General features: G+C 46.3%; 1 protein-coding gene and 3 non-coding genes across 7 annotated transcripts; all 4 read right to left on the bottom strand.

Annotated features, from left to right (window-relative positions):
- Window positions 1-596: 596 nt before the first annotated feature.
- PABPC4 (poly(A) binding protein cytoplasmic 4) lies at window positions 597-18328 on the bottom strand. 4 transcript variants are annotated; one of them, XM_072885232.1, is made up of 15 exons: window positions 17200-18327; window positions 8089-8282; window positions 7656-7771; window positions 7034-7173; window positions 6676-6770; window positions 5933-6070; window positions 5242-5337; window positions 4364-4636; window positions 4008-4095; window positions 3719-3838; window positions 3021-3148; window positions 2281-2374; window positions 2036-2166; window positions 1850-1949; window positions 597-1024 (listed from the first exon to the last, which is right to left on the bottom strand). In XM_072885232.1, exons 1-14 carry the CDS (start codon window positions 17390-17392, stop codon window positions 1863-1865), a joined length of 1893 nt encoding a protein of 630 aa, XP_072741333.1. In that variant the 5' UTR covers window positions 17393-18327; the 3' UTR covers window positions 597-1024; window positions 1850-1862. The 4 variants fall into 4 exon arrangements, with proteins under 4 accessions (XP_072741333.1, XP_072741332.1, XP_072741335.1 ...); XM_072885231.1 differs by having other exon boundaries at window positions 597-930; window positions 17200-18326; XM_072885234.1 differs by lacking the exon at window positions 1850-1949 and having other exon boundaries at window positions 597-930; window positions 17200-18328.
- LOC140662258 (small nucleolar RNA SNORA55) lies at window positions 3452-3584 on the bottom strand. Its single transcript, XR_012046027.1, has one exon. It is a non-coding gene; the product is annotated as a small nucleolar RNA SNORA55 (small nucleolar RNA).
- On the bottom strand, window positions 4833-4965 carry LOC140662257 (small nucleolar RNA SNORA55). Its single transcript, XR_012046026.1, has one exon. It is a non-coding gene; the product is annotated as a small nucleolar RNA SNORA55 (small nucleolar RNA).
- LOC140662259 (small nucleolar RNA SNORA55) lies at window positions 5489-5621 on the bottom strand. Its single transcript, XR_012046028.1, has one exon. It is a non-coding gene; the product is annotated as a small nucleolar RNA SNORA55 (small nucleolar RNA).
- Window positions 18329-20118: the final 1790 nt, after the last annotated feature.

Below are 20118 nucleotides of genomic sequence, written 5' to 3'. Positions count from 1 at the left end.
CGGGCGCGTTCCCCTGCGGGGTGACCAGGGCGTGCAGCGAGAGCTTTCTGCCGCAGAAGCATCTGCAGCGTCGAGGCCGACTGCTCTTTCAGAATTACTGCGCGCTTTTTATCCCAAAGGATCACCCCAAATAGTTTACCAATCACTTATGAACCCCCACAGCCATTCTTTAGAGTATAAAATACCAACTGTCCTACAATGACGGAACCAGTAAATAAAACATCCAGCTGAAAAATGTAGAAATATATACAAAGAGCAGCAAAGTTTCTCTGCTCCAGCAGAGGATGAAAAGGAAGCCAAACCCCTTTTACGCCTCACTTGAAAAATACCTCCCAAACCCTTCTACTTGATCACCGCTTACAGACACTAACCAAACCCAACATAACTGTCCTGTGGCATAATTTTAACACAGCTGCTTCAAAACAGTGATTGTTCAAAGTTAACAAGCAGAATAACTCAATTATATCACAGTTTCAATGTATCAATCATACAACAACTGCCTGCCAGTTTAATTTTACCAAGCCACATCACATTTACTTATCAAATCTAGAGGGGGGGGAAAAAATTGACAAATGCAGTGAAAGTTTTTATTCCTTTATTGATAAATGCTTTCCAGACTTTCCAAACTGGATTGTTCAGTTAAAACCAAAACCACAAAATACTTTCAACCTAAAATCCTCAATGTCCTGTTTAGAAGACACAAAGGGCAGCTCTGTTCTGACCACAAAGGAAAAGCTTGCAAGCCCAATTCTGGTTTTGGAAATCTAGAGCTTCAGAGTTGGCTTTTTAAATAAGATCTGAAAGATTAAATTACAAAATGCAATATAACTATGTGATATGATGCATGGCATTGAGATCTGCAGGACAGTGAAGAATCTTCAAACATCTTGAGCTGATGTCCATGACGGGGCTATTTGGCTTCTTTGCATCCTAGAGGAAAAGAGGACGACAAGTTGCCTACATACAGCACACCTCACTCCAGGCTCGTGAGCTTTCCAGCGTTACAAATCATAAGGACTCCGATCTGATTTGCAAGGTAGAGAGAAGCTGTTAACAGTTGAGGAAAATATCCATTTCTGATCATCTGACAAGAAACTCAAACTCTTTAGCAGAGAAGCCAGTGACTGGAGCCACTGAGAAATACAAGAACCCTTCATCGTTCTTCACCAGTTTGAGTTGCGACATCTGACCACAACAGCTTCACAGAAAGTACTGAGGATGTCAATTCCAGACAACCCACAAAAAACCCATAGAAAAATGGATCATCAAAAGCGAGAAGAGGCATTCAAAGAATCAGAAACCTTATTCTGAAGTTAAACAAGAGCCAGCTCCAAAACACAGGAGACAGCATTTGCTTGGACAGACCTATACAGTGAAATGCCATTCCTGACACCAGCACTTTAATATCTACTGTAGGCAGGTGGTTGTCAGGATAAGGAATGGGCATTAACAGCCTATTTACCCTCAAAGTCACTAGAACACCTTGTCCGTCTCATTTTACTTCCCAGATTAGCAGTTTCACAAGACTCATCTCAACACGTGATCCCTTCCTTGACATGTCAACTGCTCGGAACACTTCAGGGAACCATGCAACATCTTTCTGATGCTTAATTAAAATAAGATTTCTGAAGAATATTTCTAAAGCTTCTACAATAAGGATTCTGTTGGGAAAAACTGCATTAGGGTTTTTTGTTTGGTTGTTTTGTTTTGTAAAGAGTGGACTCAAAGCAGACAAGTGCTGCACCCGGACCTACATGGGCCTCCCGACTGGCTACATTCCCTAACAATCATGCTTTATTTACTCTGATTCTGGAAGCTTTTAAGTGAAGCTAAGGACTGAGACACTCACCAGTCTTCCTGGTTTAAGAGGTAGCAGCAACCACGCCCACCTTCTGGGCAGCTTCTTTCTTGGCTTGGTGAGCCTGCAACACTGCGACAGCCTCCTCCACCTTGGGGAGACAAGTGATCTAGTGAGACCTGTTCTCTTGACCAAAGCCTCCCACAATCCACCCCATCTAAGATGGGGACAGTTTACCTTTGACCGGAGGGACTCTGGAGACTCTAGCATGTGCAGCAGCTCTGAGTTGTCAATCTCTAGCAGCATTCCTGTGATCTTCCCCGCAAGGCTGGGGTGCATAGCTTGAATCAGAGGGAACAAACGTTCTCCTGGGGAAGAAAAAAAAAGTTCAGACAGCCGAGTTTCAATTAAAAAGTCATCTTTGAAACCTAAGGGGATTTCCAAAGTAAAACATGATCTGTAAGAACTGGAGTTTCACTTACCCAGCATCTGTTTCTGCTCCTGGGGAGGGGCAGCAGCCAGCATGGAGGCCGTTAGCGGTTCCTGTCCCTGCACATGTACTGCCGGCTGAGGTGCCTATAGAAGGGCAGACATGAGGGTTCTGAAATAGATACTAGGCTGACTGCTTCATATTTAGAGACAATAATAAAATATTCCCTCCTTCTAAAACAATCTTTGTCAAGCCTACAGCAGATTTAAGTTTCAGAAAAGGACAGATAAGGTGCCCTTGGTTCACAAACGTGCTCCCTCCAAGTCCTGAACTCAAAACTCCCTAATGTCACACACGGGCACTGTAAATATCTTACAAAAACTGGACCAAACATTGCGAGACAAATATCGCAACTGAAAGCGCAACATCCATGCCTGCTTTTTTTACAACACAGAGGTTTGTGGGAGAAGCAAACTGTGCCTTCACCGATACCCTAGTGAGGATTTGGCAAAGAGGTGAGAGAATGAATGGTTGCAAAATGGGAAAGCGAAGAACCAAGAAAAATATCCTTACAGCAAATCTGGGTAAAAGGGCTTGCAAGTGTAAGACAGATAAACCGACTAGGTTGTTCCTGGCAACAGTACAACTGCCAGGTTTTTAAATTCCAAATTATGATGCCTGTCTGGGTTATCAAAGTAGCTTGAAGTTTCTGTAAAAACACTTCAGTTGCATGTAAAACCTGTTGGGACTGCAGTAACTGCAGGAACTTCACAGCCCAGACCCTTGTGTTACCTGCAAAGGCTGTACAGCTGGGTGTGGGCTGCGGACACTTGAGGCATATTTATAAGGAGGAACCGCTCTGGGAGCGGGGGCAGCTACAGGCGGACGAGGAGCTAAATTCTGCGCTGCAGTGCCAACGCCTGCAAAAGAAGAGGAGAACAGAATTACAAACACCTGTAGCAACATGCAAGCAAGTTGAGATGTCTGATATTAACTGTTGAATTCAAACTATGCTCTGCACAGTCTAATACTTCCTTAGAAACTGGTCTCTAAAATGCAACTGGCTACTTTAGGAAAGGGCTATCCTCCCTAAAACTAAACCATGGATTCCACATCCTGCATTTAAGATATTTTCTAGTTATTCACTGGAATAAAATGAGTTTGGATGCTCTACTCTGAAAACAATATCCATAACCTACATAGCCTTTTTTTTTTTGAGTGGTAAATGTTGCAGAGGTGTAGAGATGAGTTCCAAACCAGTGGAAAGTAACCCATCTGGATTTCCACTGCTGTGCTGTAGCACCAACTGTCTCCAGAACTGCACTGCACAGCAAGGAATAGGAAAGATTCAGGTGCTGTCTCTGCCCCTTGCTCCAGGTGGCCTTTGGTTATCCATATCTGACAACCATCTTTGGAAGTAGAAGTCAAGTCTCAATAGCATCCTCCTCCCTCACAGACAAGGGGAAGAGCCTGGGAGGCAGACACCTTACCAACTCGCTGGGCAGCGGCAGGGAGGCCACGAGAGGCCGGAGCATTGCCGGCAGGGGCCAGATGGCGCAGTGCTGGCCGTGGTCCAGACTGGCGCATGGCATTTGGCATTCCCTGGAAGCCTAATGGAAGAAATGAGGGGAAATCCTCAAAACAGAACTGACTGGCAAGTCAGGGCAGTCAGCTACAGAAAGCAGGTTGGGATTGTGCATGGAAAGGAAAGCATGCATCATTCTTGTTGGAAAGTACAAGAGGGTCATACAACCAAAATATTGCCTCTAGCACGCTCACCTTGAGGTCTTCCCCCTTGCTGCCAGCGTGGGTTGGGTCTCATCTGCGTCATTTGATTGGGTGCATAGTAGGTGGGTCTGCTCTGAGCCTGAAGAAAGATCAGAGAAGCTCAAGGCAACACCTAAGCGAGTAACAAACATTGTTTACAACATGTTTTGGCAGTCGTTGCCAGGACTCAACACTCAATTCACAGTAAGAGAACAGACAGCTGGGAAGTCACAGAATTAACTCCACTGACTGCACCCCTCATTAGGAGTTTTTTACTTATACGCAATAAGAAAGGCTCAATGAGATTATTGCAGCTGAACCATCAAAGCTCCAAGACAGGTTAAAAAAAACACACTAGCTCAGCTTACCTGGGGCACAGCAGGCATGAAGTATCCCCCAGCAGCAGGTTGGAACTGATTAATAATTGTGTTGGCAGGCAAGGCTCTCATCCCAGCAATGCGTTGCATGTACTGATTAGTTAGATGGGCCTTTCGCTCTTCTTTCCTTTGTGCAAGTGCAACGTACAATGGCTTTGAGCCCACAATTCGCCCATTCATCTCTGTCACAGCCTTTGTAGCTTCCTCTGGAGAGGAAAAGCAGACAAAGCCAAACCCTTTGCTCCGTCCATCTTCCAGCATCACCTGTGGTAAAGATTATGGAATCATTTAGGTTGGAAAAGACCCTTAAGATAGAGTCCAACCATAAACTTAATACTGCCAAGTCCACAACTAAACCATGTCCCTAAGCACCACGTCAATTGCTAGTGGATGACCATTACAACAACTCAGCATAAGAATCCATATTTTTTAAATGTCAGATTTCAGGCAGGTAGGACATAACTGTTGCAGAGGTGTAGAGACAGGTACTCAATGAATGAGAAGTCACCTGCCTGGATTTACTCTGCTTTTCTGTAAGCACCATGTGTCCCCAGGCCCACACTGCACAGTAAGGAATGGGAAAGATTTGGTGCAGCCTCTAAACGCACATAAGAAAACGCCATTTCATGCTTATTGGGAGTCACCTCAAACAAGCATGTTTGCTACTTCCTGCCTCCTCTTTTCACGAGGGAATGAAATAAGATTTCAGTAAAATCCCACCGAGAGCCAAATAAATCTGTGTATTTACTAGTCCAGATGTTTCCAGGACCACAATGACCAAGGGAGACAAGAACTGCCCTTCAATCCCATGTCGGTAACAGTTCCTTCTTCAGGCTTTAAAATCCTAATACCCTCAAAGCCCACAATACCTTGGCACTCGTTATTGACCCAAAAGGTGAGAACTCCTTCCTCAGTTTTTCATCATCTATAGTGTCATCTAAGTTTTTAATGTATAGGTTAACACCCTAGAAGGGAGAGAACAATAAGACATTCATAACATTAAAGAAAATCTTGAGCACATCTACTGTTAACATCCATCTGCCAGAGCTGTAATTTGTCTGAAAACTCTTAATTTAGCATAATGTTCCTTTCATACCACCCAAAGCTGAAGGCAATAAGTGTTGCAAAGGCGTAGAGACAAGTCCCACTGTGGTGAAAGGGAGCTTGTCTGGATTTCCTCTGCTTTCCTGTTGCATCATGTGTCCCCAGTCCAGCACTATATCGCAAGGAGTGGGAAAGATTTGGATGCAATCTCTGACATGACCCAGTTTTGCCATAAATTAGAGAAACAACAGCACAGGGTTATGCTGTCTCTCTCCATCCTTCTAGATATCCTAATTTGAAAATAAAGGAGACTGCATGACTGTTTTCTCATGTCCTCCTAAACATTTTATCGCCAAGACTATGCCCTGATGCCCCCAAATACCACGGAGTTGCCTTTACATTCTAACTCCCAGGATTATCTCATAGGACAATGACTGATCACTTTGTCAATTCCTCTCAAGTCTCCCAACAGACTGAAAATGGTGCTTAAATTCAGAAAAGGAACTGACTATTCACCTGGTACCGGCTGAGTCTCTCTTGTTTTAGCTGTTCAAACTTCCGTTTCAGCTCTGCCTGGCGCTCGACCTTCTTCTGTGCTCGGCCTACAAATACCATTTTCCCATTGATATCCTTTCCATTCATTTCTTCTACTGCCTGGGTAGAGGGTTCAAAGGAAACTGTCAACTGCTGAAATAAGACAGCACCTGATCCTGTTAAGAACAGCACTGTCCAAAGCTCACATTGTATCCCTGCCTCTTAGCCAATAAACCAAGGTTGCCACATTACCTTTGCACTGCTTCCACGTAACAGGCTAAAGACAAACTGAAGTTATCAGGGGACACCATGCTGACAATACCACTAAGTGCTGGACTAACAGCAACTTGTGAATTTATCCCCACCCCTTCTTGCAATTAAGGCCAAATTTTAACAAGCATTATACTTAGAGAAGACTATTTCTAAGCAATGTTCTCACTCTAGACGCCTTCCTCCTCCTGAAGCCCTGCATTGTAGTATTGCTTCAGCAATTAACGTTCCTGATTACACCATTGCATTCTGTGTGGATCTAGTAACCTGGAGAAATGCCAAGTTACCCTTGAATATCAAGCTAGTAAGGTGCAAAAGGTTTCTAAGTCCCCACATCTAGAAGAGGTTATGCCTGAGGCAGAATTTTCTCCCATTTTAGTAACAGGCTCCTATGATAAACCAAGTAAAAGTTTTTCTTCTCTGAAGACCTCAAGCAGCATAAAAAATGGTCATACCTTGTTAGCATCTTCATGCTTTTCAAAGCTTACAAAGCCAAAGCCTTTGGATTTTCCAGTGGGGTCTGTCATCACTTTAACACTCAGAGTTTTACCTGTTACCAAGGGACAGAGTTAGTAAAATATCATAAAACTATTTCAAGGCTATTAAACTCCATATAATAGCCCCAGCCTTCTGTGTCTCATCTGCTGGCCAGCCTCTGCCTCCTGTGCAACATTTGGCAGAGCTACTACCCACACCTCAACTCTTTGTATTCCTCAAAGTGACCCACGTAGAGCTATACAGATGGTAGCAGCACTATTAAACTACCATGGGTCATGAAATTCACAGCCTCATTAAAAGTGTTTCTGTATTTACCATATTTGCTGAAGAGCTCCTTTAGCCTTTCATCATCCATGTCATCCCCAAAGTTTTTAATATAAACATTGGTGAATTCCTTTGCCTTGGCTCCCAACTCAGCCTCCCGCTCTTTACGAGACTTGAATCTCCCCACAAATCTGTAAAAAAAAGAATGAAAATCCCAATAAGCAGCTTGTTTTCAAGAGTGGAAAAACAATGTGTGATTTGCAGTGAGGCAAAACATGAGTGTGTAGTAGGAGCTGGGAATGGGGACAAGAAAGGGTGACAGGAGAAGGACAAACAGGCCACAGACCAACCAGAAAAATCACCTGTCCTATGGCGGAGAGAGTCAGACAAGGATGCCCACCCAGCTCTGCAGTGGAGAGAGTACTGGCCACAGAAACCCACCCTAGCCCACTAGCGGAGAGGTAGCAAATCAAGGCTTGGTTAGGGAAACCCACCAGCCCTGTAATGGAGGGGTAGCAGGCCATGGCTTGGGCAGGGTCACTCACCAGCCCTGTAGTGGAGAGGTAGCAGGCCAAGGCTTGGGCCAGGAGAACCAGTGCCTTGTGTGTCCCTGTTAATACCGAGATGCATCACGGTTCATGCGATCGTTGCTGCTTCTGGCTGTGACACTCACACTTTGCGGTCGTTTAGCAGCATGCCGTTCATCTTCTCGATGGCTCTATCTGCAGCGTCCTGGGTCTCAAAGTGCACAAACGCGTAGCCCTTAGAGCCATTCTCATCACACACCACCTAGACATGTGGAAGGAAAACAAAATGTCAGCTCTCTGAACACATTTTCTCCTCTGCCACACTGAGACACAAGGCCAGCACGCGAAAATAGGTTACTGCCAAGGGTCAACACTAGGAAGACGTCATCTGTGTTTCAGACTTGCACGCTTCATGACCAAATCTGACTTAACTTCAGCAATCCCTGACCTTTTGGTCAACTCTGCCTTTTAGAGACTCCACTCCTCACTTGGTGAAAGGCGTCCCTTTCACTTCCTACGTTGGAGGTGTCTGATCATGTCACTGCTATAACAGAATTGGACAAAGTAACCACATCTCACCTTGCAGGACAAAATATTCCCAAACGCTGAGAATGTGTCATAAAGTGCCTTGTTATCAATGGATTTGTCCAGGTTCTTAATGAAGACATTCCCAACCCCTGACTTCCTCAAGGAGGGGTCCCTCTGAGACCACATGATGCGAATGGGTTTTCCTTTGATCACATCAAAATTCATGGTATCTAGAGCACGCTCAGCTGCAAGAGAAGTCAAGAATAGATTTCTGTGGTTTGTTAAAGAATAAAGGTTTCCATCATGTGGGTGATCGTTTTCTCTGAATTTTACTCAGCTCATGGAGACATCTGGGGCAATATCAAGGGCAACCAATTTCAATTACTTTTTAACTCAATGTTTTAAGGGAGGTCTTTCCAGCACGGTCACTAGGCATGTTTAAGTATATAGTAGGTTTAATAGACTATTTTATATTTACATGATAGTAATGTTTTAACAACCACAGCAAAATGAATGTCAAAATGCCTGGGGTTTATCAGTTATATTCTTAATTATTATAAAGGTAAATTGGTGCACCCAAAGAAGAAAAGGAAATACAGGAAACCCTGGGGGAAAAAAGGAAGTAACAAAAGTGACTGTTTGGCTTGCTTGCTTTTCATGAAGCTCACATCTACCCGTACTCATTTCTATTAAGAGAAAATGATCATCTCCCTGTCAGGTCAGGAAAAACGTGCACGAACACGTGGCTGGCTGGGAAGACATGAGTCAGCCTCTATAACTTATGTGGCCAAAAAATTATTCCCAAGTTGCTCAATCTAAAGGCAACAGCAAAAGCGGACAAAACTCTGGAAAAAAGTCCATACACCCAATCTAATTAACAGGGAAGTGTTTATCTAAACTCTAACACCCCCACACTGTCATTCTGACCTACACTGAAACCCCCTCCACGATTCTATTTCTGCTACCTACTGATATATTAAAAGGATCATTACGTACACACATTAGGATCTTGTTCATAAAATTGAGATGCTTCGGACTCTTCTGTGCCAGCAAACACTCCCAGCATGGAGCGCACAGAGAAAAAGACAGACTGTTAATTCCCAGCATGAAGCAGGGAAAGAGAGGGATAGACAGGCACTAAAATCAAGGAATATTAACAGGGCAGAACCCAAGTTTTCCAAATTTATTTGTCTCAATTCTTCCAGGACACCTTCACCCAGTGTTACTTGCTGATTAGATTTCAAGAGCAAGAAATTCAAGGAAAACGCCAATTCGAACACCTTCTCCTTTCATGTGACTACTAATGCAACCAAAGTAACTACTCAGCATTTCATGGAACTATCTGTAGGAACTCCAATGAGACATTGCCTACAAAAGTCTCCTGCACTCCCTACCCCCAGTTTCAACTACTGCGTGGAAGTTTCTCAGAATTTTTCCATGTGCTTTGAAAATGTTTTTTGTTGTTGTTGCTTTTTAAATTGAAGTGGTGCTGTTGCTATTTTACCCAGTCCTTTACACATACCCCCAGCTGGAAAACAAGCTCTGACAGACTTCATTCCTGAAGTAGTCAGGCTTGCAAAAAAAAAAAGAAAACAATTCAAGGAGGAAAGTTATACTTGCTACAATTCTACTAGCTCTGTTTAGTCAAAGGTGTTAAATACAATTAACTGCCATGCTAAAATGATTCCTCAGCTGCTACTCTGAATCAATGCAACTGAGGTTCTTCCTGCAGTCCATTCCTAGTAGGCACTTCAGCAGGCAACTTGGTCCAGCTTGTCAAATCTGGCAGTGTTTATTTATAGCAAGGAGAGGTCCTCCAGAAGTATGTGTTGGCAAGGACACAAACTAGTTGTATATACCATTTGCAGCAGAAACAGGGCTCCTGCTGAAAGGTGACAAGCAGATGAAGCAGTGGCATGCAACCAGAGGGAACTGTGAAACACTCTGCAGCAGCTACCGAGATATAGACTAGTTATGAACTTATCCAAGTTCTTTCAAGCTTCCTAAGCATATACTTAAGCAGATACTATTGCACTGCTCTTTCAATAGCTTGCTAGTATTCCACTCTATTATTATACTGTGCTTGAAATTCACTCAGACACTTCTTGTGAGCAGTGGTACAATAAAGCCCTAGATGGATTCCCTGCCATACCCACAGGTGGAAATGCAATCACATTACTCCAGTACCTAAGAAAACCTGTAAAGGATTAGCATGAGTTAAGTGGATGACTCAGACTAGGCACATCTGATTCATTTCCTTAATCTGAGCAAACACCTTCTCATTTTCTTCTATTTGAGCCACAAAGCTTCAGCCATTTCAGTTCCTGTATCTGTTTCTCTCCCACTGGTTCCTGTCATCCTTCCAGCAGACTCAACTGCAACTCATATATAACATTATACACACTCTTAACCCCTTTCAGGCTTCCTTTTCATTCCTCTTCCATAGCCTTCTGGATAGGGAAAGCATATGAACACTCCTTGCAGCTTGCCTTAGGCCTCAAAGTAATTAATCTTCCTTACAGGCTCCCTGATGCAGAGCTAACACAATGGTGGAATTAGCAACTGTGGTTGAGCAGCATAAAGACAGATAACCACACGTACACACCAAGATTCACCCATGAGAAACTCTCCGCAAGGAGTTTTATTCTGCAAAGATGGCTGCTCTGCAAACCTCCGGGCTCTCTCACATCACTAAGCAGAAAAGACCCGACAACAAAAGCACATAGCACAAATTTAACCACTTATTTTTTTAAAAAAAGAGGTTGCATACAGGACAGACTTAAATCTCTTGATCACTTTAGTTAGAACAAAATACTGCTGGCAACAAAGCGTATGTAAGTAACCACTCTTCCCTTTTAACTTCACACCTGCATTTATGTTACACAGGTCTTCTCTCACATTGTCTTCTCTTCCTTAAGTCAGAGAAGAAACAAAAAGTTTATCTATACTCTTCTACACCTTTCTTCAGAGACATTTATCTAATCCCAGCTCCGGGTTCCTTCTTGGCTTGGGAAATGTTCTGTTTTCTCTGTACTTCCAGAACAGCTTATCTCTATAGCCATATTAAAGTTTCTCTGCTTCATTATCTAAGTTGTCATGTCATGACTGTTGTCAATGTTATGAAATCCTCAAATGCAATTAAATTGCATGAGGAACACATGAAAAAGGAAATTCAGCTTTTCTTTCAAATTAAATGAGTTTATTCTTTTTGACTGTGAAGGGAAAGAAAACAAATATTAACGACCACAGCTGAGCCTGAACTAGCCAGAACTTTGAAGCATTTCCTTAATCTGCCTATCACAGTATGACAGATTCAGTATTCAGCATTCACCAGTTACTACGCCAAAGAACTGCAATCAAAGCCAGCAGAGCTTATTTTCACTAAAAATAACCTCTCTGCAGCAGACTAGCAGTTAGACAATGCATGTCCAGAAAGTAACCCCTTCCAGGGTCAAGCATCACTCTGTTAGCTAACAAAAATGTAAAGAAAAATGCAAGCTTTGAATCAATTCAGACACAGGAACTCTGGAAGTACAGAGCACATCCAGGATGTGACAGTGTGATCAGGTGACAGGATCAATAGCCCAGCTGAAGTGCATCTACCCCAAGGCACACAGCATGGGCAACAAACAGGAGGAGCTGGAAGCTCCTGTGCAGCAGGAAAACTATGATATAGTTGCTGTCACAGAAGCATGGTGGGATGACTTGCACAACCGGAGTGCTGCAATGGATGGCTACAAATTCTTCAGAAGAGATAGGCAAGGAAGGAGAGGCGGTGGGGTAGCCCTGTATGTTAGGGACTGTTTTGATAGTCCAGAGCTTAATGATGGTGACGACAGGGTTGAGTGTTGATGGGTAAGAATCAGGGGGAAGGGCAACAAGGCAGATATCATGGTGAGAGTCTGTTATAGACCACCCAACCAGGATGAAGACGCAGATGAAATATTCTATAAGCAGCTGGGAGAAGTCTCACAATCGCTAGCCCTTGTTCTCGTGGGGGACTTCAACTTACCCTATGTCTGCTGGAAATACAATACAGCAGAGAGGAAACAGTCTAGGAGGTTCCTGAAGTGTGTGGAAGAGACCTTCCTGACACGGCTGGTGAGGGAGCCAACTAGGGAAGGCGCCCGCTGGACCTGTTGTTGGTGAACAGAGAAGGACTTGTGGGTGATGTGACAGTCGGAGGCTGTCCTGGGCATAGTGATCATAAAATGATAGAGTTTTGATTCTTGGAGAAGTAAGGAGGGGAGTCAGCAGAAGTGCTACCTTGGACTTCCGGAGGTCAGACTGTGGCCTGTTTAGGAGACTGAGTCTGTTTAGGAGACTGGTCCCCTGGAAAGCAGCCCTGAAGGGCAAAGGAGTCCAGGGAGGCTGGACATTCTTCAAGAAGGAAATCTTAAAGGCACAGGAGCAGGCTGTCCCCATGTGCCAAGACAAGCCAGCGGGGAAGATGACCGGCCTGGCTGAGACAGAGGTCTCGCTGGAACTCAGGAGGTAAAGGAGAGTTTATGACCTTTGGAAGAAGGGGCAAGCAACTCAGGAGGACTACAAAGATGTCGTGAGGTTATGCAGGGACAAAATTAGAAGGGCTAAAGCCCAACTAGAACTTAGTCTAGCTACTGCCGTAAAAGATAATTTTAAAAAGTCTCTATAAATACATTAGCAACAAAAGGAGGGCTAAGGAGAATCTCCATCCTTTAATGGACATGGGGGGAAACATAGTGACAAAGGATGGGGAAAAGGCTGAGGTACTTAATGCCTTCTTTGCCTCAGTCTTTAATAGTAAGACCAGTTGTTCTCGGCATACCCAGCCCCCTGAGCTGGAAGACAGGGATGGGGAGCAGAATGAAGCCCCCATAATCCAAGGGGAAATGGTTAGTGACACCACTTAGACACACACAAGTCTATGGGGCCAGATGGGATCCACCCAAGGGTACTGAGGGAGCTGGCAGAAGTGCTCACCCAGCCACTTTCAATCCTTTATCAGCAGTCCTGGCTCACCGAGGAGGTCCCAGTTGACTGGAGGTCAGCAAATGTGACACCCATCTACAAGAAGGCTGGAAGGAGGATCTGGGGAACTACAGGCCTGTCAGCCTGACCTCGGTGCTGGGGAAGGTTATGGAGTGGATCATCCTGAGTGCCATCACATGGCACGTACAGGACACCCAAGTGATCAGGCCCAGTCAGCATGGGTTTGTGAAAGACAGGTCCTGCTTGACCAACCTGATCTCCTCCTGTGACAAGGTGACCTGCTTAGGGGATGAGGGAAAGGCTGTGGATGTTGTCTACCTACACTTTAGTAAAGCCTTTGACACCATTTCCCACAGCATTCTCCTGGAGAAACTGGCTGCTCACGGCTTGGACAGGCATACTCTTTGCTGGGTAAAAAACTGGCTGGCTAGGCCCAAAGAGTTGTGGTGAACGGCATTAAATCCAGCTGGCAGCCGGTCACAAGTGGTGTTCCCCAGGGCTCAGTACTGGGGCCAGTTCTGTTTCATATCTTCATCAATGATCTACACGAGGGGATCGAGTGCACCCTCAGTCAGTTTGCAGATGACACCAAGCTGGGCGGGAGTGTTGATCTGCTGGAGGGCAGGAAGGCTCTGCAGAGGGACCTGGACAGGCTGGATTGATGGGCTGAGGCCCATGTATGAGATTCAAAAAGGCTCAGTGTCAGGTCCTGCACTTGGGTCACAACCCCATGCAATGCTACAGGCTTGGGGAAGAGTGGCTGCAAAGCTGCCCTGCAGAAAAGGACCTGCAAGTGTTGGTCAACAGCCGGCTGAATATGAGCCAGTAGTGTGCCCAGGTGGCCAAGAAGGCCAATAGCATCCTGGCTTGTATCAGGAATAGTGTGGCCAGCAGGACTAGGGCAGTGATCATCCCCCTGTACTCAGCACTGGTGAGGCCGCACCTCGAATAGTGTGTTCAGTTTTGGGCCCCTCACTGCAAGAGAGACATTGAGGTGCTGGAGCATGTCCAGAGAAGGGCAACAAAGGTGGTGAAGGGTCTGGAGCACAAGGCTGATGAGGAGCAGCTGAGGGAACTGGGGTTGTTCAGCCTGGAGAAAAGGAGGCTGAGGGGAGACCTCATCGCTCTCTACAACTACCTGAAAGGAGGTTGTAGGGAGGTGAGTGTCAGTCTTCTCCCAAGTAACAAGCCATAGGACAAGAGGAAATGGCCTCAAGTTGAACCAGGGGAGGTTTAGATTGGGTATTAGGAACAATTTCTTCACCGAAAGGGTTGTCAAGCATGGGAACAGACTGCCCATGGAAGGGGTTGAGTCGCCATCCCTGGAGGTATTTAAGACATGTGGATGTGGTGCTTAGGGACATGGTTCAGTGGTGGGTTTGGCAGTGCTGGGTTAACAGTTGGACTTTACGATCTTGAAAGTCTTTTCCAACCTAAATGACTATGATCTCCTGGTGGCCCCACGTAAAGGGGAAGAGTTCTGGCTACCTGACTTGCTCTATGGTCTTTCTCTAGTCATACAGACAGAGTCTTATTTCCTGCACAAAAAAGTTAAAACATTGTTTTCTTCAGATTTATGAAGCACTAATCCTTCCACAAAAGGTGCCAGGGAAATGCAAACTATCATATATCAACTTCTTTAATACCTACTACCACTCAAGCATACTAACAATGTCTCCACAAGAACCTCCCTAAAAGTCTTCAGAGCACAAAGCTTCCTGATTACTTTTACGTGGTATTTTGTAGCAACTATCATCATCCATAAATCAAAACAGATCCCTATGGTGCTACAGAACACCCCCCCATCTTTTCACAGATTTAGAAAAATCAAGGCCAAATGCATTTCTTATTATGCATTCCTGGAAGAAAATACAGATCCCTCCTCCTTTCAGAAGGCCCTCATGCAGGCAGTACTGAGTACTGCCACCTTGAAAACAAAAGCCAAGTTTCTGCATTTGACAATAAGAATTATGTTCTTCATGGTCTGGTCTTTGTTTCAGAGAGACTGCAACACACCATCAACGGGCTAACCTTTCCAAAATTATCTGTTTATGTTCTGCTGCATTAATTTAGTACAGCAGCTGTTTTTCACTCATGCAAAGTTACACATGCTGCAGTTTGCCAGACAGAAGAAATCAGGAGCATTTCAGAAGAGATCGCTTCATGAGGGCTGAACAAGTTTGAATATTTCTCCTTCCTGATATTAACTCAATGATTAGGTTTAAATCACTTGACCTTCTAAGACCTACCAGTAACAAGACACCACTTACTTTGTCAAAGTATCACTTGAAGTACTGGGACTTCCTAAAATGTCTGCTGCCTCACCAGGAGCCCAGAATGATGCAACCTCCCTCTAAATTCCTGCCTATTTATTACCATAAAAGATTACCTTGAAATATATTGGAACGCCACCTGTGTTCGTATTTGTATGAGGTGCAGAACTTCTTTCTGCTAAAGCAAGCACATGTGACTAGCCACTCTTCCCTTTTAACACCATAACTACACTTATTATACAGCTCTTCTCTACTTTAAGAGAACTTTATCTATACTTTTGCACCCCATCTCTCCAACATTTATCTAATCTGAGCTCTGAGTTTCTCTTGGCTTTATTTCTGCTGCTTGTTTTTATTTCTCTTATCCTAAAAAATGAGATCATAGCCTAGACAAAGGCAGGTGAGCCTGGATAACTGTACCTTTGCTTGCATAGCACATGAACGTACCAAAGTGGTTTTATAAGAGGGAGTCAGAGCAGACAGGTTCATCAGAGCAGGAGAGGACCACATATACAGGCTCTCAGGTTCTTCCCTTCTCACTGAGAAGTTTTAAAACACATACATGCATTGCTTAGCCTGCATGAAAAGCAGGCTTCTGAGAGTTCCACAAATGAGAAATTATGCACTGGGATGCAAGCCTGCTTTTTATCAGCCTAGCAAGAGAAAGGATCAGAAGTGCTCAATCAGATCAGTCAGCATCCCAAGGAAAGGACATGCAGAAGGTAGTGTGACCTGGGAGAGGATGGAAGCTAGAATGGCACATAGTCACAACAGACTATGTAAAATCCAAACATTCCAGCCAAGAGCTCAATCCCAGAGGCTCTGCTAGCCTGCAGGAATACAATTTTGTAGTAACATTTCTGTTTTCCACACAACAAACACTTTGATCCTAAGTCAATATATTACCCTGTGCAACAAACAGACCACTCTGCTGCCTGTAAAAATGTAAAGCAGGATAACCTACTACAGGCTAAAGGAAATTTTACTTGCTGCTGAAGTCTGTGCTCTTGTGAATTGATCCTGAATTCAAGGGAAAAGTTCGCTCTCATCTATCCTTTGGATCTCTCCATCGCATATAGATACTGCTAAATCACAGCACAGAGGAATAAACTTGCACCAGTCAACAAGCAAAGGCTCTGAAAACTAGGGCAGAAAACGCTGACCCATTTTTCTTCCAGAAAAAGACGTGTTCCAAAATTACCTCTTCTGTCCCATCTTCCACGTGCTACTGCTGCTTCAGCTCTGGAATACCTACTTGAGCAGGAGCCAAATTAAAGTATGAAAAAAAAGAGTCTGGCAAGAGCAAATCAACCTGGTTTCTGCACATGAGACAACCCCGTTTCCCATGCATTGAACGATGCATCTTCTTTCCCATTAATACAAGAATACCACTTCCCAGACTGGCAGACCCATCCAGCTGCTTGCAAACACAGCAACCTGCAGTCCACCAGATCTCCCAAATATTAAATCGGAACGAGTGGGCAGCCAGAGGCTCAGCCAGTCAAACTGAGCATTCAAACAGGGCTGACTACGCTGAACTTTTCCTGCTAGGACTGACCGCGTGAAGACCCACACAAACAGCCCGACCTACACAAGAACAAAGGGGAACACAGTGGAGATTATTCTCTTATGCGAGCTGGAACAAATCCAAATCTCCAAAGTTTAATATCAGTAAGAGAGATATAGGTCTATCTATCAGAGATATTACAAGACAGACATTTGCAGAGTATTTTGTAGACACCAAGCAGTAAAAAATATTCCAGCTTCAGTTACTAGCAAGTGATTACTTACCCTGTAACTGTAACATTTTGGAAGGCAGCTACATGGCAATACACATGAACAGCAGTGTGGATTAGTGGAAAAAAGTGAAGAAAAGTGAAGAAAAAAAGCTGTAAATGTGGTTGTATATGCCACTTACCATCTGCTGGCTGCTGGAAGTTGACATAGGCATACCCGAGGGACCGACGGGTGATCATATCCCTGCAGACCCGAATCGAGAGAACGGGCCCAGCAGGGCTGAACTTCTCATAGAGCATGGCCTCCGTGACATCGGGGTGCAGGTCACCCACGTACAGCGATGCCATCGGGTAACTGCTGGCAGCTGTGTTCATCTTCCACCCAGCACACGCTCCCACCAGGAACTAAGAGAGTTTTATTCTTGGGGTTTCTTTAAGTCAAGCTTTTCGTAAATATTTAAACTGGGGGAAAACCTCAAACTCTTATTTAAAAGCCTCACTAAGCGGGGGCCTGCAGAAACAGCTTGGGAGAGGGGGGGGCTGGCAGGAGGCCGGTGACCGGAGGGAGGGCGCAGTGGGGGGGACCGGGGGACGGTTGCTCCGCCAGGCCAGGCCCCGGGACAGAGAGCAGCTGAGGGAGGAGGAGAGGCCTGGAAATCAGCAAAAACCAAAGTTAAGCCTCCAGGAGAGCGGGGTTTGGATATGAAGCCAAAATTCATACGCCGGCTCCTGAGCGTTTCTCCCGTCAGCTCTGGGGCAAAACCCTCCTCGATCTCCCCAAAACCACGTCCCTTATTTTGCTTTAAGAGTCTAATTCAGCCCCAATTCTCCAGAGCAGAGGCCGTTTGCTTTTCTGAGGTTAAAAAAAAAAAAAATTATGAAAAATAATCCTCTCTGTAATATATACTTACACGAACCTTTCTTTTAAAATTAAATCTTCTCTGCTAGGTTTATATTTTGTATCTACATAAAATAGATCGGCTCTAGTGGGGCAATAAATAACACGCGGCGGCGGTTACCGCCGAGAGGGGCGGCCGGGCTGACAGGAGGGAGCGGGCCGGAGCCGCGCTCGCCCGGCGCCCCCGCGCTTCCCCGCGCCCTCCCTGCCCTGCGGTCCCGGCCCGGGGCGGCGCTGGGCCCGACACCGACTCACGCGCTGCGGCCCGGCGAGCGGAGAGGCGGCGGCGGGCGGCGGGCGCCCCTTTATAGCCGCCGCGGCGGCGTGAGCGGCCGCCGTGCCGCGGAGAGGAGGCGGCCAAGCCCGGCGGGGAGCGACCCCCGCCGCCCGACGCGCCGCCGCCGCCCGCTGCAGCGACCCCAGCGGGGGGGAGGACCGCCGCCCGCCCGGCCTGAGGCGAGGCGGGGCGGGGCGGGGCCAGCGCGGGCTGAGGGGGCTCGCGGCTCCCGCCGCGGCGCCCCCGCCCGCCATTTTGGGGTCGCCAGTGGACGACCCTCAGCGGGGACATGGCGGCCCACGGCCCCTCAGGATTCCCCTGCCATCGCCCTGGCTCCGGGCTCCTCGTGTGCCCCAGGACGAGCTGGGCCTTCGTTTCTTTCCGAACCACTCCCAGCGCCAGGAATCCCAAATCCGCCAGGCAGTTCTGGCCCCTCGTGGAGTGGTGCCACACCACCAGGCGCTCTCTTTCAGACCCCGGCCCCTCACCGCTCCTCAGCGAGACCTGGTTTTTCTCAAGCTGCCCAACAACATCCACCCCTCACTTCTTCAGGATGTCCACCTCCCCCAAGCCAGCAACCAAGCCAATAGATAAGCGCAACAGCTTCCTAATCCTTCAAATCTATATGGTTGCCATGCAAAATGGCGCCCAGGTGGCGTTCGGAGCACAGCTGTGCAGTCTCACAGCTCAGTTCACGTACTGATTCCATGGCGGCTCGAGTGACACCAAAGTCTTGTCCCTGCACGGGGATGGCAGGCCAGATTTAGAGCGAAACGATCCTCTGTGGGCAGCTGGCAGGGACACGCACCCACAGCAACACCCGCCAGAAGGGCGTTTTGGGGGTTGTTTTCCATACCATCCCCATCCTCTGCCTGTGGATGTCTCGTGGGGCAGCTCAGTCCCACCACGAAACATGAGGGGCCCAGGGGAGCCTCCTGGAGAGAACGCGGCCATGGTGCTGGGACCAGGTAAAGAAGCAGGACAAGTAGAGGAATGCACCAGGGGAGCAAATAATTCCTCTGGGATAATTTTTCTCGCTGCTCCAAGCTATGGTTTTGGAGGTGTCACTGGCAGTGAGGTGAGAAGCGGCCATAGCTGGAGCCGTTCCCACAGCCTCCTCCTCTTCAGAGCATAATTTTTCCTCAAATCAGCGCGAGTTCCTGCGGCAGCCCCGGCGCTGCGCCAGCTCACATCATGGGCTGCCCTGGAGCGGGACCAAGGGTCCTCGATGTCCCTCGTGGAAGCGAGCTGTCAGTCCCTCTTCCCAGGGTGAGGGTTGAACAACTCTGAATGCAGAAGAAAGCCGCTGGAACAAGAGAGGGATTCACCCCCTCCACTGTCCCACAGCTTCACGCTCATGAGATTCAGCTCCAGGGAGACCCGTGATTATCTATTTGCAGCATCTTCAGCAGAGCGTGAGGACACAGCAGCACAGGATTCAGTGATTCATCAGTGACCTTCGGGCGCCATGGGTGTCCTGTTAAGGGGGACTAAGATAGTCTACAGAGGCTGGTAGCTGGTCTGCTGTGACTTTTCGATTCTACATTACATTGCCTTTAATTTGCTTTAAAAGTGGGATATGATGTTACCATAAAAATGGGATGTGATACCTATCCCTTCATTACAGTGGAATAATTGAGAGTAGCAGAATAAAAGTTAACAATAGCAAAGTAAATTGTAACATTTTGCAATGTTTTCAGTCCAGGTTATTTTCTAAAGACACAAATCATCGTCCTCCTGAGCTCATCACCTTCTTCCCAACGGCCAGCAGTGTTGGGAGGCAGCACTGGTATGCACTGGTGGGATCGTGCCTGGTGCCTGCCACTGTTTCACGGCTTGGTCCTCCGCAGCCCAGCGTCTCCTCAGCTGGGAAACGACGGGCTGAGACGAGTGTCTTGCTGTGGAAGGAGTTCGGCATGGCTCCGC

This window comes from Ciconia boyciana, chromosome 21 (genome assembly GCF_034638445.1).
Source record: "Ciconia boyciana chromosome 21, ASM3463844v1, whole genome shotgun sequence".
Taxonomy (NCBI): domain Eukaryota; kingdom Metazoa; phylum Chordata; class Aves; order Ciconiiformes; family Ciconiidae; genus Ciconia; species Ciconia boyciana.
The sequence above is the reverse complement of the archived record's forward strand: the minus strand, read 5'-3'. Positions and strand labels throughout refer to the sequence as shown.